The sequence below is a fragment of the Plectrocnemia conspersa genome, unplaced genomic scaffold (genome assembly GCF_051122295.1).
Source record: "Plectrocnemia conspersa isolate PC_06_02 unplaced genomic scaffold, ASM5112229v1 ptg000001l, whole genome shotgun sequence".
Taxonomy (NCBI): domain Eukaryota; kingdom Metazoa; phylum Arthropoda; class Insecta; order Trichoptera; family Polycentropodidae; genus Plectrocnemia; species Plectrocnemia conspersa.
This window is the reverse complement of record NW_028277165.1, coordinates 10,503,264-10,519,241: the sequence shown is the minus strand read 5'-3', so window position 1 is coordinate 10,519,241 and position 15,978 is coordinate 10,503,264. Positions and strand designations below refer to the sequence as shown.

At 30.4% G+C, this 15,978-nt stretch overlaps 1 protein-coding gene across 2 annotated transcripts in view; it reads left to right on the top strand.

Annotated features, from left to right (window-relative positions):
- Positions 1-306: 306 nt before the first annotated feature.
- LOC148238791 (hypoxia-inducible factor 1-alpha-like) overlaps positions 307-15,978 on the top strand; it is a 146,714-nt gene continuing 131,042 nt past the window's right edge. For both annotated transcript variants that reach the window (XM_088181652.1, XM_088181664.1), the window contains exon 1: positions 307-551. In XM_088181652.1, the coding sequence (XP_088037778.1) occupies positions 478-551 (74 nt within the window). In that variant the 5' untranslated portion in view covers positions 307-477. The remainder of the gene's footprint in view (positions 552-15,978) is intronic.

The window sequence follows — 15,978 nt, the reverse complement described above, 5'->3', positions numbered from 1 at the left end:
AGGGAAGGGGGACAAATAAAACAATTAAAAAAAAACCCACCCTATTGAACGACGTTCCTGATACACACACATAACATTTATGTGTAAGTGCTGCCAACCTGTAGACTTTTCCCCGCAACGAGCGTGCCAACTTTTAGATTGAATCAAGTATTAAAAATATATGTAGTTATTTAAAAAATACAATTCGAATTTAATTGTAAATGTTATGAATTTTGGTAAAAAAATTCACATGACGTCTATGGGGCCGTAAAGTTGGCGGCAGTGCGCGCGCATGGTCGTAATCGTAATTGTTATGCTCGAGCCCCCAGTGTGGTTCGCGAGCCATTACGTGTGTCGTTTGTGCTGTCCGTCGCCGCCGCCGCTTTCGCCCCCTGCCGCACAGGCCCGCGGAATGTGACAGCTCCTTGGCCGAGACCGAGAGTGTCCTTTCGCCGCCGCCCTGACTCGATTTAAGTCGCTGCGCCCCAATCGCCGTAGATGACTTCGCACGCCTCCGCCCCCGCCTCCGCCCTCGTCGCCGGCGCCCCCAAGCCGCCCAAGGAGAAACGGAGGTGAGCTTTGCTTAGCTCGAGCGCCTATTGCGCGTCGAATCTGTCGCAATGCGACACGACTGGTGACTACTGGTTCCCTATCTATCCAAAGACCGAAAGTCCAGGTAAACCGAAAAGTGAAATGAAAAGTTTTGTGCAAAAGTGGTGTTACGTGTGTTAGTGGCGTTAAACTTTTATCCGCGTCGACGAGGAAGAGGGGAAGAGGACGAGCTTTGGTAAACACTATCCGACACACAGGATAATCTGTCAATTCTACATAACAACATTTACTCATTTAAACTTAGTAACACCTTAGTACTTAGTACTTTATCAACTTTCTACCTTGTTTAGATAGATACAAAAGTACAGATTGTTGATAAATAATCTTGCGGATTTTGATACTATGTGCTACGTATCTATATGTAACTTGAAAACGGTGACGTATTTAGGACAAAATATATATATTTTTCACTCTAAACATTTTTTCAGAGATATTCAGAGATAAAAGTGGAAAAATTATAAAATAAAGTAAACTTACCAACAATTAAAAAAGACTTGACCAACAAATTGATAACTATCAACCAAAAGTTTTTAAAATTAATAAATACTAAAACGTTTTACCTTTCCATTCTCAACATTCGCAGTACTTCACAAAAAAGCCACTATATAAATTATAAAAAGCAATATTTTTATACCAGAACCAGAATCATTACAATTTTTGCCTCTCAATCACTATTTTTCAATAAAATCTCCAAAATAAGAATGAGATATAACTGCATATAAAACGATGCATAGAAATATTATATTGAATCCTCAAATCAAAGTAGAATAGTAGAGGTGTCGAAGACTTGCCTCGTGGACTTCAATGGATATTTATATTATATAATTATAACAGTGATATTTATCTAATCCATCTTATTTTATCTTTTGATGCATGCAATTAATTACACTTTATGCCTGAAATATTTTTCAAAAGTTGTTCAAAAAACCGAGAAAAATTATTTTCTTTTCTTTTTTAGCTAAATAATAAATATTGAACAAAAAAATAAAATATAAAATACGTTTTTTTAATAATAAAATTAAACAATAGAAATAATGATTCATAATACATAGGTAATTCCATCTTTGATAATCGAAAAACCCGCTCATGTGCGGTACCCGTCCTTGAGCGATTTAAAAAGAAATGTTTCTTCTATGTCTTTATTTATATGAAAATTTTAAAATACCATACGTTAAATGTACTGAGAGAAAGTTCAAATATTTCTCTATTATGTTTAACTTGACAGTGGAAAAAGTTTGTCGACTCTTGCGAAATCTTTATATTTTTAATGCACTAATAAGAGGTACGCATTAGAGTTGTACGTATTATCAATTTGCGGACTTTGTTCTGTGAAGTGATACAGTTATGTCCACGTTTCATGTTGAATTATGTTAAAACGCACTACCATTTACCACCGGTGTTTTCGTATGGTTTTCTGAAAACCGCAGTCTGCTGATAAAGATGGAGAAAACCGCATAGTGAATGTGACCTTTGCAGGTATACCATTAAATAGATATGCTATTCTCCTTTATGGGGGGAAAATTAGATGATTTATTGTAACGCAGCTTCTCGTTCACCCGCAGTTTTATTGAAATAAATTAAATAATCGCATAACTGGCGTTTGCCTATCGCGCAATCGCTAATTGGAGATCTTATGAATTCGTTTTAGGTTGTTCGATTTACATAATAGTATAATTTATATGGCGAATTAAGAAAGCTACACAAATTTCCACTTAAGAGTATTATGAATCTCGGTGAATTTCGTAATGTATTGAAAGTTTGAACTTGCGTTTATGTTTCGTCATTTATATATTATGCATATATGTATTTCATTTTAGTTATTATTATATCTATCTATAGTAAACGATTTGGTTGGTTTAGTAGAGCAAAAATTCCAATCTAGACTAACTGTTTCATTGCAGAAATTTATATTTTTCTGTAATTTATTGTTCAATAACGAATTATAGTATCATTACCATTATATGTCACATATACTTGCTTTTGAGCTTATCAACATATTGTTATTAGTCGTCACAATATTTTTCAATAACATAAACGGCATTATTTGTTACATTTTTTTGTTGAATTTTATGTTATATGTATGAAATTGAACCTAATTAATGGAATTATTTATTTTAGAACTTACCTAAATAGAAAGCAACTGAAATAACAATTAGTGGAGTAATGAAAACAATCAAGTTAGGTTAATATATATTTTCTGAAATATGTCATGGAAGAAATCAAAACACATAAAGTAAAAGAATCTAGTTAGTTATTTTTTATTTTTGTGTTATGTATTTATAATATTACTTTATTGAAATAAATTATTTGTTTTAAATTTAAAATATCAGTTCTATGGACTATAAATTTGATCATAAATCGTATGAGCTCACACAAAATTACTCATATAAAAAACTCACTACAAAGTAGCCGGGGCGATAAGCGAAGTAGAAGCATTGATGTAGATTCAAATTAATTTTCATGTGTTTTAAATAGCTCAGGAATTTTTAGAATAATAAAACATTCCTAACAAATTATTTTAATGGGTGCTTTTATTTTGGGTTTTTCCTTACTAAATTTCCTTACCAAGGCATGTATTGTTTTAAAGACAGGTTTCAATCTTTCTAGATCTTTAGATTAATGTATTTTTATAAGTAATCGTTGTACTCAAATTACGTACCTGCTTTTAAAGTAAGGTACAATTTTGTAAATAAAATGATTTTAAATTTTATATGATTTTAAGTCTAGACTTATAGATGCTCATTCGCTCTACATTTCAGCATATACATATGTGCATCACACGACGTCAAATATTCTTAACCAATTTAGTTTAAATTCTGCCTTTGAGTTAATTGTAAATATAACGATAGGTAAATAATTTGAATATTTATTTTTTCACCTCAATTGCTATCGAAAGGCCAAATAGTTTTGTCGATAAAATAATAATAAATTTCTCGCTGTTCGATCTGAACGATTTCTAAGCAATATATGTACGTTCTGAGACTGGTCTATAAATTTTAAATAGTATTAAATTTTACAGTGCAAACATATTTTCATCTACATAATGGGAAACAACTTTACAATATGTATGGATAAGGGGGGCAATAAAGTAATAATTTCGACAACTGTACCGCAGGAACAAAAAATCATCTTATGTAATTACACATATCTGTACCGTCCTTCAGGGCGACTGACCAATTACAAGGCTGAAATTCAAGAGCACACGATGTTCACGTGTTGAATGACGTTATTGTGCATGATTGTTGGAAGCAAATAGACCAGGTTTTTTATTCTCTACGTTTTTCGTATAATGTAACAAATTTAATAATGATGCAATGTAATTTAATGAATTAAAATTATCAATACGTAATGAATGGGTATTTATATTATCGATACTTTTATCGTAAGTAATTCGCGATAAAATGTAATATATTAAGCGATTTGTGTCGTAATGAGTTTACACAGTTTAAATTTTGCACCCGAGAACTGTTTATATTTTATTCAATATTCTCATATTAGATGCTAGATAAAATTAAATGCTCTAGCATCCCTCATATAGCTCCAACCTTGCTCATAATAACCTCCATTTATTCGACCACCTTAACCAATATCTTTCGAGAGTGCTAAAGGGGCTCATCTTTTTTAAAAATGTTGTTTTATTTTATTCGTTTTATTATATCTAATATTTATATGGAACTTACCTCACAAAATATTAACCTTCGTTAAATTTATTGATTCATATTCAATAAAATATGCTTAAATTGCATATCATTTTAAAATACATTATAGGCCAAATTAAAAACGAAAACAAGTATGACCGCCATTTAATCTCCAAGTGGATATATAACGCGTTTTTAATTGCCTATGTGTACATAGGTGTGTCATGTTTCGAAAATTGGTTAAATGTCTTAATTCATATTAATATTAAATCATTAAAAAAATATAGATTTGAACGCATATATCGTTTACTAAACACAGTAGATTCTTATGGATCGATCTAATAAAATAGCAAATTCGAATTATATCGATCTTCTAATTTATGTACACGTAACTATTTTTTATTGGACTATCGTGAGTGTTACAAAGCATCGTTCGGACCTGCCATTTGAGTTGCAAGATTATGTATATAAAAGTAACAATGACGGTTGAAGGTCAGCGGCTAAATTAGAAATCATAATTAACGCGTACATACCTATGGTATATTATACGATCAAGTTATACATGACTTTCGATAATTTTCGTATCGATATGTTACTGATAGAACTATTTTTTGTGTACGTTAATAATACTTGTATTACTTTTATCATTATCGTTAAATGCAATTTGTAACACGATATGCTATACAATTAAAAATATGTTGTACTGTTTTTGAATAATTGCATATTTATAATAAGCCTATTTTTGTCAATATATATACATATATGTATAATTAAACTGGGCAAGTAATTGTTGATAAAAACATTCAACTGACTAGATTGATTCTCAACCCGATGCAATATCGAGAATGTGGAATTCATACGGTAATTGGAATTATTATTATCAATATACATTTTTGCTGCGTGTGTGTACTAGGGTACTTTTATATTAACTACAGCGATTACAGCGATTCGTTCATAGTGTTCTTTTAAATTGTTCAGTAAATAATCATATCCTATTAATGCAAGTGAAATATTATATAACGATTACTATTAGTAAGATCTTAATTTTAAAAAAATAAAAAAGTACGAATCTCTTGAATTTATATTAAATGTATATTCATTAAAAGTCAGTTTATAATCAAATAGTATTCATAGGTTTCTCATGCATATATATATATATATATATATATATATATATATATATATATATATATATATATATATATATATATATATATATATATATATATATATATATATATATATTTATATATATTTATATATATATATGTATATATATATATATATATATATATATATATATATATATATATATATATTATATATATGTATATGTATATATATATATATATATATATATATATATATATTTATATATATATATGTATATATATATATATATATATATATATATATATATATATATATATATATATATATATATTTTGAGAGTTGTGAATTATTACCAGTTTATATTTAATATCATCGGCACATTAGCTATATTATTTTTAAATTAATATTATAAAATAGGTCCAAGACGTTACCCTTGTGGTACTTCACTGGTAACTAAAATATTAAGATTTAATATAATTATTTAAATATCTTTTGACCTAATTAAGCATTTTACTATCTCAATACCATCTTGAGTATTACAAATAACATTTCGTGTGACGCTTCGTACAATATTTTGTTGAGTGGTTAAGAGCGCCTGTAAACTTTTATTACACGAAAATACCCAGATTTGCTTGACTTAATTGTTTAATTAAACGCATTCTGTAGATATAGCATATATGTAAATGTATCTAGTTTCTTTTTAATTTTATTTTAGATTACGTAATTGGTGTATTTTTATGGTTGCGTAACATATTCACGCCGTGTCTGCAAATAACTGTACACAACTGCGACGAATTCTGAACTAATTGGCAATATTGTTCTTTAAAAGTTGTCTGCTTTTGAAAAACATTTACATTGGAATAATATAAGTAACAATCGACCCTTATAAAAACCATACGAAAAAATGTAATGCTTCCACTTCACTCTCCGAAGGACGGGAAATATAATGTGAAAATTCGGGCTTACTTCGGTCGAGCTCGGTTGTCCCCGCGCTAAAATCTCTCGCAAGTTCTCCGAGGTCACCGCGAACGGGAGGTAAACTGGGGGTAATTTTGGTCGAGGCGGCCGACTTCGTCGCCTCCGAAAATTCCCTCGCTTTCCGAAAGTAATACCCGAAGACGCTTCGAGCGCGAGCGGCGAGATACTTCCCCTTTCGCTCTCTCGCGTGACGAGAGAGAGAGATAGAGATGGTTTATCGCAAACTGAGATAGAACGATTCAATTTTAATATGGGCGTCTTCACGATCGCGCCACTGTTTGGTATTTTTGCCCGATCTGGACGGCCAAAATTATTTCACCACTTTAGTTGATTCCATAAGTGCTCTTAGTCAAATATATAATATTATAAGTGCTAAAAAATACAATTATTTAAAGTATTTCTTTAATTGTAGGCCCGAGGAATAGGAATTCCGTGTTGAACGGTCGTGCGAATTTCGCCGCGTAGCGTAAAAAAAAAATTGTATATGTTTTTTATTAAGAAAAAGTATTTGACTAGCATTTTATCATACTCGGTATCGTTTTTTTAAATATGTATATATTTAGTCATTCCAAACAAATTTTTATTTTATTTCATTAGTACGCGATCCACAATTTGACGTTTACTGATTTTACCACGGTAACCATATTATTAAAAAATTACAATCATTACAAAACTGTATTTTAAATTTGACGTTAACATTTCTTTAATTGTAGGCCCGAGGAAGAGGAATTCCGTGTTTAACGGCCGTGCGTAGCGTAATAAAAAAATTTAGCCGCGTAGCGTAAAAAAAAAAAATTGTATATGTCACAAATTTGCTGTTTTATATTAAGAAAAAGTATTTGACTAGCATTTTATCATACCCGGTATCGTTTTTTTTTTAAATATGTGTATATTTGGTGATTCTGAACAAATTTTTAGGTCGTAACTTTCGCGACTAAGCCCCGTCCCATTTTTAAGAATAATACATTTTTAAGGTATGCAATGTGTTAAAAACCGCAAAAATCCGCAGTCAATTTTGCATGTATCATAAAGAGAAAGACCTAAGCTATATATTGTATATAAAATCTCAATTCAGCAAATTGACTTTCCATACTTTTCCTTAAAAAATAATAGAAATTATTCATTAGTTGCACACTTGAACGTTTCCTGTTTATTATTTATTAGTGACAGTGAAGCCTCGATTCAACATAAAATGTCTTATTTACTAACATTGATCTATTCCGGTGCATTGCAATCATCCACCATCTCCTTTTTCTCCATTTGGCTTTAATTTTTTTTGTGTTTAAAACACGCACGTAGTTATAATACGCGAGGTTGAGAAGCGTGCACGCGTATGAAATTCCCGGCTGTGCGAACGCTATTCGAAAAACTGCGACCTTGACCGACTTCGGTCGAACTTCCACTAGGACAACTTTCGGAGAGTGAAGTGCGGGTATAACAGTTTTATTGTGTAGAATTTAATGGAATTCTTGAAATATTTTTTTTATCTGAATTTGATCTGAAATATGCTTATTATACATTATTTTTTCTATACAATTGCGTGTCTCGTTTTCTATGAAATTTCAAGTCTCGGTGATTACGATAAAATAAAACTCAATTTGAAATTTAAGTACAAATACAAGATGCCCAAGCATATTTTGCTGTAATACTTAACTCCAGTTTTGCTTTTTCTTTTTTTTTTCTTAAACTTCATAACCAGGGCTGTGGAGTCGGAGTCGGAGTCGGAGTTGGAGTCGTGGAGTCGTGGTGTTTTGGCCGGAGTCGGAGTCGTGAAAAATGAGCGACCCCGAACATTTTTTATATAAAATACATTTTTTTAAATTATAAAATTTATGAAATTTTAATTGCGTAATGATGAATGTGTATAGCGTATGAACATAAAACGCGTAGAAAAACGTCAAAAATACCTGATAAAATTAAACATTTTTGAGTCGGAGTCGGAGTTGGAGTCGGAGTCGGAGTGGAGTCGTGTTATTGGTAAATATCGGAATCGGAGTCGGAGTCGGAGTCGTGTTTTTTTTAAACGACTCCACAGCCCTGTTCATAACCCTTTTTTTTTATCTTTTTATGCATATATGTACTTCTTCTCTTTTCTTTTCTTGTTAAACTTTAAGTGAACTTAAACACTGTGCTATAAGATAAAATCACGTAATATATTAAATTTAAATTCATGTTTGTAAAATTAGGAAATAGTTATAAAACTAGGTACTAATATTTGTATTGTAGATATTGTAATTCATTGTACTACTATTTTATATTGAAATAATAAACATTTAATAATAAAATAAACAGTAAAAATAAGGAATCAATTCGCAAATACAGTCAAACGTATTAGCGTTGCTACTAGGTTTTTTCTCCTACGGAAGTGATGTTCGCGTACAGAAGTTTTTCAATTATATTTTTTGTTAGTAAAAACTTGGTACGTTTAATTTCTGCATTTATACAGAATAATTGCTATTGTCATGTCTAATGCATTTAGGTACTCGTTTTCGTCACATATTACAGCAATTGTTCGACTGTTAAATTGTTTCGGCTTTGACTATATTTGTAATATTTTTTTGGTAAATAATTAATTAATTATTTTTCCAATCTAAAATCCTTCATTTTTCCAAATTTACATACATATACACTGATTGTACATCACGGATTTTTTTGTACCGTAATTTGTATGTTTGTGTATTTTTTATGTAGCATCAACGACTAACGAAAGATAGTATTACTGTTTAAAAGTTCTACCCACACCATGCTGATGGTGTGGGTATTTAATCTTTTGGAAGATAACAACTGAGTATTTTTAATTACATTTGTATTTATTTTTTGTAAATTAAATATAGTGAATTAAACTCAAATTTATTAACACATCTCGTCACAAGTACTACGATAAATTAAAAGTAGAGTACTATGAAAAAATGTCAAAAGTACCTCAGTAAGACAAATAGTAGACATAAGAGATCAGGGTTCGATCACGTGAATTGTTATTGTCTAACAAAATTTGTTTGATTCCATCACGCCACTAGTTGTTATTTCGTTTGTTTGTATTTTTTGCTTATCAATATGAGACATTAAAATTTATTCTCAGTCAAATATGCATGTAAATATAGTAATAGTAAAAAATTCAAATAAAAATAAATAAATGTGACATCGAATATTGATTTCACAAATGTATTATATTTAATTAATTTCATCTATTTTTTCTAAAAAATCCTTCCTTTTTATTAATTTATTATGTGCGTATTTTAAATAGTTATGTACATCAAATTATACAAATTTATAAAACTATAAATACCTCATTTTTACACGTGATCAAAAATGATTCTGCTTCCATATGATTATATATTTTATATACATACCCACCACACATTAACTAAAAAAATCTTCCGAAGTACATATTTTTGATTTACCAAAAATCTGCTCTAGAAACGTACTCATTATTACTGAATCATTGCTAAGGACGCACATACGCACAACCCTTCAGCTGAAAGGCTTTGTATTGTTTCCCTAATAACGGTCCATCTCTTAGAAAACTTTACTATAAACATATATTTTTATATACGTACATACAAACATCAGACGTTTAATCGGTCATTGTGTGGAGATTTGATCACGCGTATTTTTCCCCCCAACTCATCTCATTTTAAGTACATTCCGTCTTGTCAGATTTTCTGATCTCATTTATTTGTACTATTGTTTCTCGTTGTAATCTGATATTAATTAAAATGATAAAACATTGTATTAAAAGATATTACGTCGTGGTGATAATAAGGGTTTGTGGATTATAATTTCGTAATTATTTTTACTTGGAAACGCTTTGATCTGATGGGGGTAGTAATAAATACTAAATGATGGGTGCCTTGGATACGGCACGTTCGATGTTATTTTTAGATTTCCACGTTATTTTTCGCGCCATGATTATAGGCACTCATTGTTTATTTATATACAGAATTTGGAGAAATTATGATAATTAACCCTTTGTATGCGGAAGACGAGAATCTTCGTTTTGCGACGCTTATCGGTTAAAGGCGGGAGACGAGGACGAAACTTTTTTTTGTACTGCAATGTTAGGATTACATGTAAGCTGAAATATTCCACTCTTTTTTGAAACAAATTTGTTTCGAAATTTATAAGTCAGCTGTAAAATTAAATTACTTTAATGTTGTCATTATTGGTACTTCAAGATCTTATGTCAAATTGGTAGTATCAAAGAATGCTGCTTAGTTAAATAATATACCCTTCATGTATGATATATTAGAGCCTGTCTCAAAATCTGATCGAGCACTGATATTATTGCCGCCGTGTCGCACTGATAAAGTCAACTTCTTATCACTGGCGAAACTCGCTCGTCATTCGTCCGCTGAATTAATCAATGTTTTTCAATTTGTCACTTTTTGACTTATTTGACTTACCGGATAAGATTGTACTGAAAAAAATCGGCGCCCTTATCGTGTTTATTTTCTTTCTATTCGCGCCCAAAGATGGCGGGTCGTCCGCTGTTTTAGAATCCCTCAGTTTGGCCGATGATTCCGAATTGGCAGCTTATCGTCCGATAACGCGCGTATTTGGACGTTTACGTAATATCGCGACGGAATAAAAATGGTTAACGAATACGGTGGTTACGGTTGTGTCAATCGGACTTTTGAAAGTCCCGAAATATTTAACAGTGGCGGTGTGGACTACCAGACTTATTACGGCGAGAGTATGTGGCCTCAGAGGCAGGCATACCATCAGGATTTCCATTATCAGACTTTTTACCAACAGCGCCATGTGTATGTGAATCAAATCTCCGCGCATCAAACGGACTCTCCGGAGAGTTTCCCGATTGATAATAGTGCGGCTTTGTTCCCATGTCAAGCAAATCCGCCTTGGGACTATAACAACTGCTACGACGTAAGAAACGATGGCACTTTTCAGGCATGTCGTTACGTGAACGTAGGAGATCTAGAGGATTTTATGTAAGTTAAGAATCGCTATGGCGAAAGAAATTTTTGCGAAATTTGAATTGAACACTTGCTCGCGATATAAGTTGAGTTGTCACTAGGGATTCCAATCCCGGGATCCCGGGATCCCGAACGATTTTCAATACCCGATGAGTCCCGGGATTATAAAACATAATCCCGAATTTTTCGGATTGGTTGATTATCAAGCACAATCGAATTATTATTGACAACATCGTTATATTTCGTGTACAAACTTGCGCGAGTTGCACGTGTCATCTGTGAATCTTTGAGGCTGTGAGTCTGAACGTGCTTTTTCAGCAGCAGGCTGCTTAGGAACCAAAATCAGATCAAGGCTAAATGATAAAACACTTGATGCTTTGATGTTACTTCGTGAGTTTTATTCAAAATAATGTTTTCAATTAATTGTGTCTATGAATGTACATACCTATTTGCATACATTGTCAAAAGTTCATTTTTTTCTTCTCAAATAAATATATAAGACCTTCCCTTTTTTATTTTTATTATATTATTTTCTATTTTAAGTCCAAGACTAAAATTATACGTACTTTATACATTGTACGTTATAAAAAACAGATGTAAAAATATATTGTATTATTCATTTTAAATTATTTTTATCGATAAAATAGCATGAAAATTATCCCGGGACTGGTCCCGGGATCCCGGGATCGACTAATTGCAATACCGAGATCCCGGGATCAAAATTTTGGCCCAGGATTGGAATCCCTAGTTGTCACCCATGTTCTATATAAATTTATGATAATTCAAGTATTATAATCCGTATTTATAATAAAGTTTTTCTGTATGAGAAGAGAATTTGTAGAAGATTTCATGTAACAAAATATGACACAATCATTTATTCAGATGATTAAATGGTATCTATGCTAAAAATTCAGTTTTGTAATCTTCTATTATTTACTTGAATCGAACACAAAGGAATTGGAATTTGAACTAGATAAATAATCACACTGCTTAAAGATTTTTTACTAGGTTTTGTTTTTTTATAATTTCTATTTTTTATTAAAAAATACATTTAATATTACTAAGCAACCCGTTTGGATAAACTACTATAATTGTAAAGGAACTTATTTTGAATGAATGTTTACAACATACATATGTATGTATTATGTACATATATTAGCTTTGATCTATGTTGCGATAAAGCCGAATACAAATTACTTAGGAACTAATACATAATCTATAAATTCGGTCGATTCTTTTAAAAAGTTGCTCCTTAAAAAATGTTTGTCAATATCAGCGATTTTATTATATTATTTATTTATTGTAAATATTCGTTTGCAAACTTTTGAGACATCAGATTGAAATCTATTTGATTAATTATAAAATATTATTACAGCCTAAATTCAATATATGTATGTCACTATGGACGACCTAACTTGATCACAATATTCATCTGCGATGTTGAAAATATCTAGGAAAACCTAAACTGCAATGGTCGATAAAAATTATAATTATATAATAATCAGTAATTCCAAGTAGTATTCGATATATGAACATTTAAAAATAACGAATATTAGGAAATTCTTGACTTATATTAACCACCACTATCAAAAACAATCACCGCTAGCTCGACGAGCATATGAATACCTATTAAAAGTGTTCAAATGCTTATTTTTATTTTAAATTAGGTGAACATTATTATCCAAATAAACTCAAACTATGTAAAATATTCATTTAATTTGTGTCTCGTTCACACAAGTACTCGTCATTTATTTCCCGCATTTTTCTACCCGTGTTATTTATTTTTTAATGTAATGTATCAAATCAAAATTGTAATATATCCAAAAGGAAAGTGTTTTTTATCATAATTTAAATGTTTTCCTTCAAGACTATTGCAAACCCGTCAATTTGAGGGGTAGCATGATCCTAGTGCTAAAATAATTCTACAACCAAACCTTTCAAGATCAAGACAAAAAATAGATCACTATGATATGTTTTCAGTGTCTAGTTATTTGAGAATCATTTTGTGTCAATTTTTTGTTTTATTCAATTTGGTATTAATCTTGTTAATACATATTTTGATATACTTGATTTAATTTCTATATCCTATTACGAATAAGACATTTTATTCATTGACAATTAATCCAAATATTAATAAAGTGTTCAATCAATACACAATTAGTTTTAATTTGCCTTTATGCGATCCGTGTTATACTTTTATTATTTTCTCTTTTATTGTGTGTTTGTGTAATTGACTTTTTGTTGTTCTAGTATGCGACACACGCAAGGATACAATTTATACGTGTATGTCTTACTTTATAATTAGTGTTGACATAAAACACTTAACGATAAATTTCGTTATCGTTTTTTAATTAAAAAATATTTTTTGGTTGTAATGTATGTTAATTGGTTATGAATTTTAATTTGTGCAGAACTTTGCTCTTTAATAGACCAACATATTTTGAACATAATTTAAAGTGTCAATGTTCATATTAATCCTTACTCATAGTAATTTTTTGTTTGTTAGTTACTAGTTGTTATTGTCTCATTTCTTTATAAAAATCTTCATGATGTAATTCTACGCGATACATTGTATACATATTTTAATTTATATGTTAATAATTTTACCATAGTAACTACCTAAATCAGTGTTCCCAATTACTCTCATGTCACGGCCCCCTAAATCTAAAATAATTAATTCCCGGCCCCTAATTTTTTTGTTTCTAGTTAAAGGATTTATTTGGCAGTAATTATAAATATGTTCTCTGTGTATATAAATATGTTTTAATATAATGTGTTATTATTTAACATACTTAAATATATACATTCCCTAAATATAATATATAATGTGGAAAAATATTCATAAATGAATATTTGTACTTTCTTCCCGCGAGAAATCCTACGGCCCCCAATTTGGTAAGCACTGACCTTAATCAACAGTGCACTACTATTTAAAGAATGTGGGTACCGCATGAAATCTCAGACAGAAAATATTCGCATTAAACACATGCTTTTCATGCACTTGAAAAAGTGCTTCATTAAATATACGATGCGTTGAGAACATATAAAGCCACTAGGATATAAATAATGATACAATCCGTACTTCTCCGACTCCTGTTCAACTACACGAATTAAAAGTGACCGCGCTCCGCATAAAAAAACGAGCATCAAACGATATCTCGTCGCAAACTTGGGCGCTAAAACTATTTTTTCTTTATTTAGGACCATCTAGTTGGCTGTGAAACACTTCTTTCAAAATTATGATACCTTATATAAATTTAATATGTTTTCAAAATGCATTCATAATCATGAATTTCGAATCACTAAATTAGTTAATTTCCTGATTCTTCGTCTTTAATTTGATATTAAGAACAACAAAGTACATTTTTTTTATATAATCGTATTATGGACGCATTATATATCATTATTTCAAGGAATCGATTAATTCGCATGATACGAATGCACATGCACATAAAAACATGATTTGTGCAATAGACTTTTTAACATGTCTATAGATAATTTCATATCGCCAAATTTATATTCGCACTCTTTTAATTTAATTATTGTTTATTTCTAATAAAATAATTTACCAAAATAATGATTGCTTCTGAGGTATAGCAATACTGTATATATTATTTATTTATTTTAATATATTTTTAGGTCGTACCGCTATCGCTTGCTTACTTTGCGTGACTGTTTGTATTTTGTGTTTAAACAAATTTTTTATACTTTAGATAGGACATTGAATGGTGAATTTTACTCGTGTTTTTTAATCGATATGTACGCACGCACTCGTCGCTTGGCAATGGAAAGCTCCTTTAACTCCTTGTCGGTAGATGTTTGTATATGACTTTAAAAATAATAAGATTAGTGTTCAAATAATATTTTTTAAACACATCGATAGTGTCGGTTTAAAGTCCTCGATCGGATTGTATGTGATTTTTTTAATATATTTTTATATCTAACGTGTTTTTGCTGAATTTTATTAATTGGAGTTTTTTACTAGTTGTTTTTTGGGTCATTTTTTTGACGATATATTATTTCTAAGCATCATGCATCCTTACGTAATCGCGTGTTTAATTAACCCATGTGTTTAGTTTATGGTCTAAACTTTATGCTATCTCTGATGTTCGCGAGATAGAGGCTATCTTGATGTCTTGTCATATTTATAATCAAAACAGGTGTACATATGCATAATTTATTATTCGTATCGATTACAAAATCATTTTAGATACTTTAATTATAAATTATTTGTCGAATTTTAGGACAATACCTAAATTGATGAATATTGTTATTTTTGTAAGCATATTCGTCTATCAGTATTTATCTAAACAGATCCCTAAGAATTTTCTATTGTGACTTCGCAAACAGGACGCGACGTGAGTCGCATGTACTTAAGGCGACTATGCCGTAGTCATATAAATTAATATTGTGACGTCAGCGACTAGTAAGTTGTTGTTTTCTATGTAAAGAAGAAGCATGGGGATCGAACATATTCGATATGGTCGCGACTGGAGATAAAATAATCCTAGAATTAAATTGTTTATTATCTAAGAGTATAAAATTTAAATCATTTCTTAGTGATTCGTTCAATATGTACATGTGTTTAAATTTATTGAAGTTTTCTATTACGCCAAGAAAAGTTTCCAGACATGAATATTTTAGATTGTACAAATATTTTTTCAGTTCATTTCAATAGTTGTTAATCAATAAAAAAATATTTGAAATGTATTATAGGTACTTAA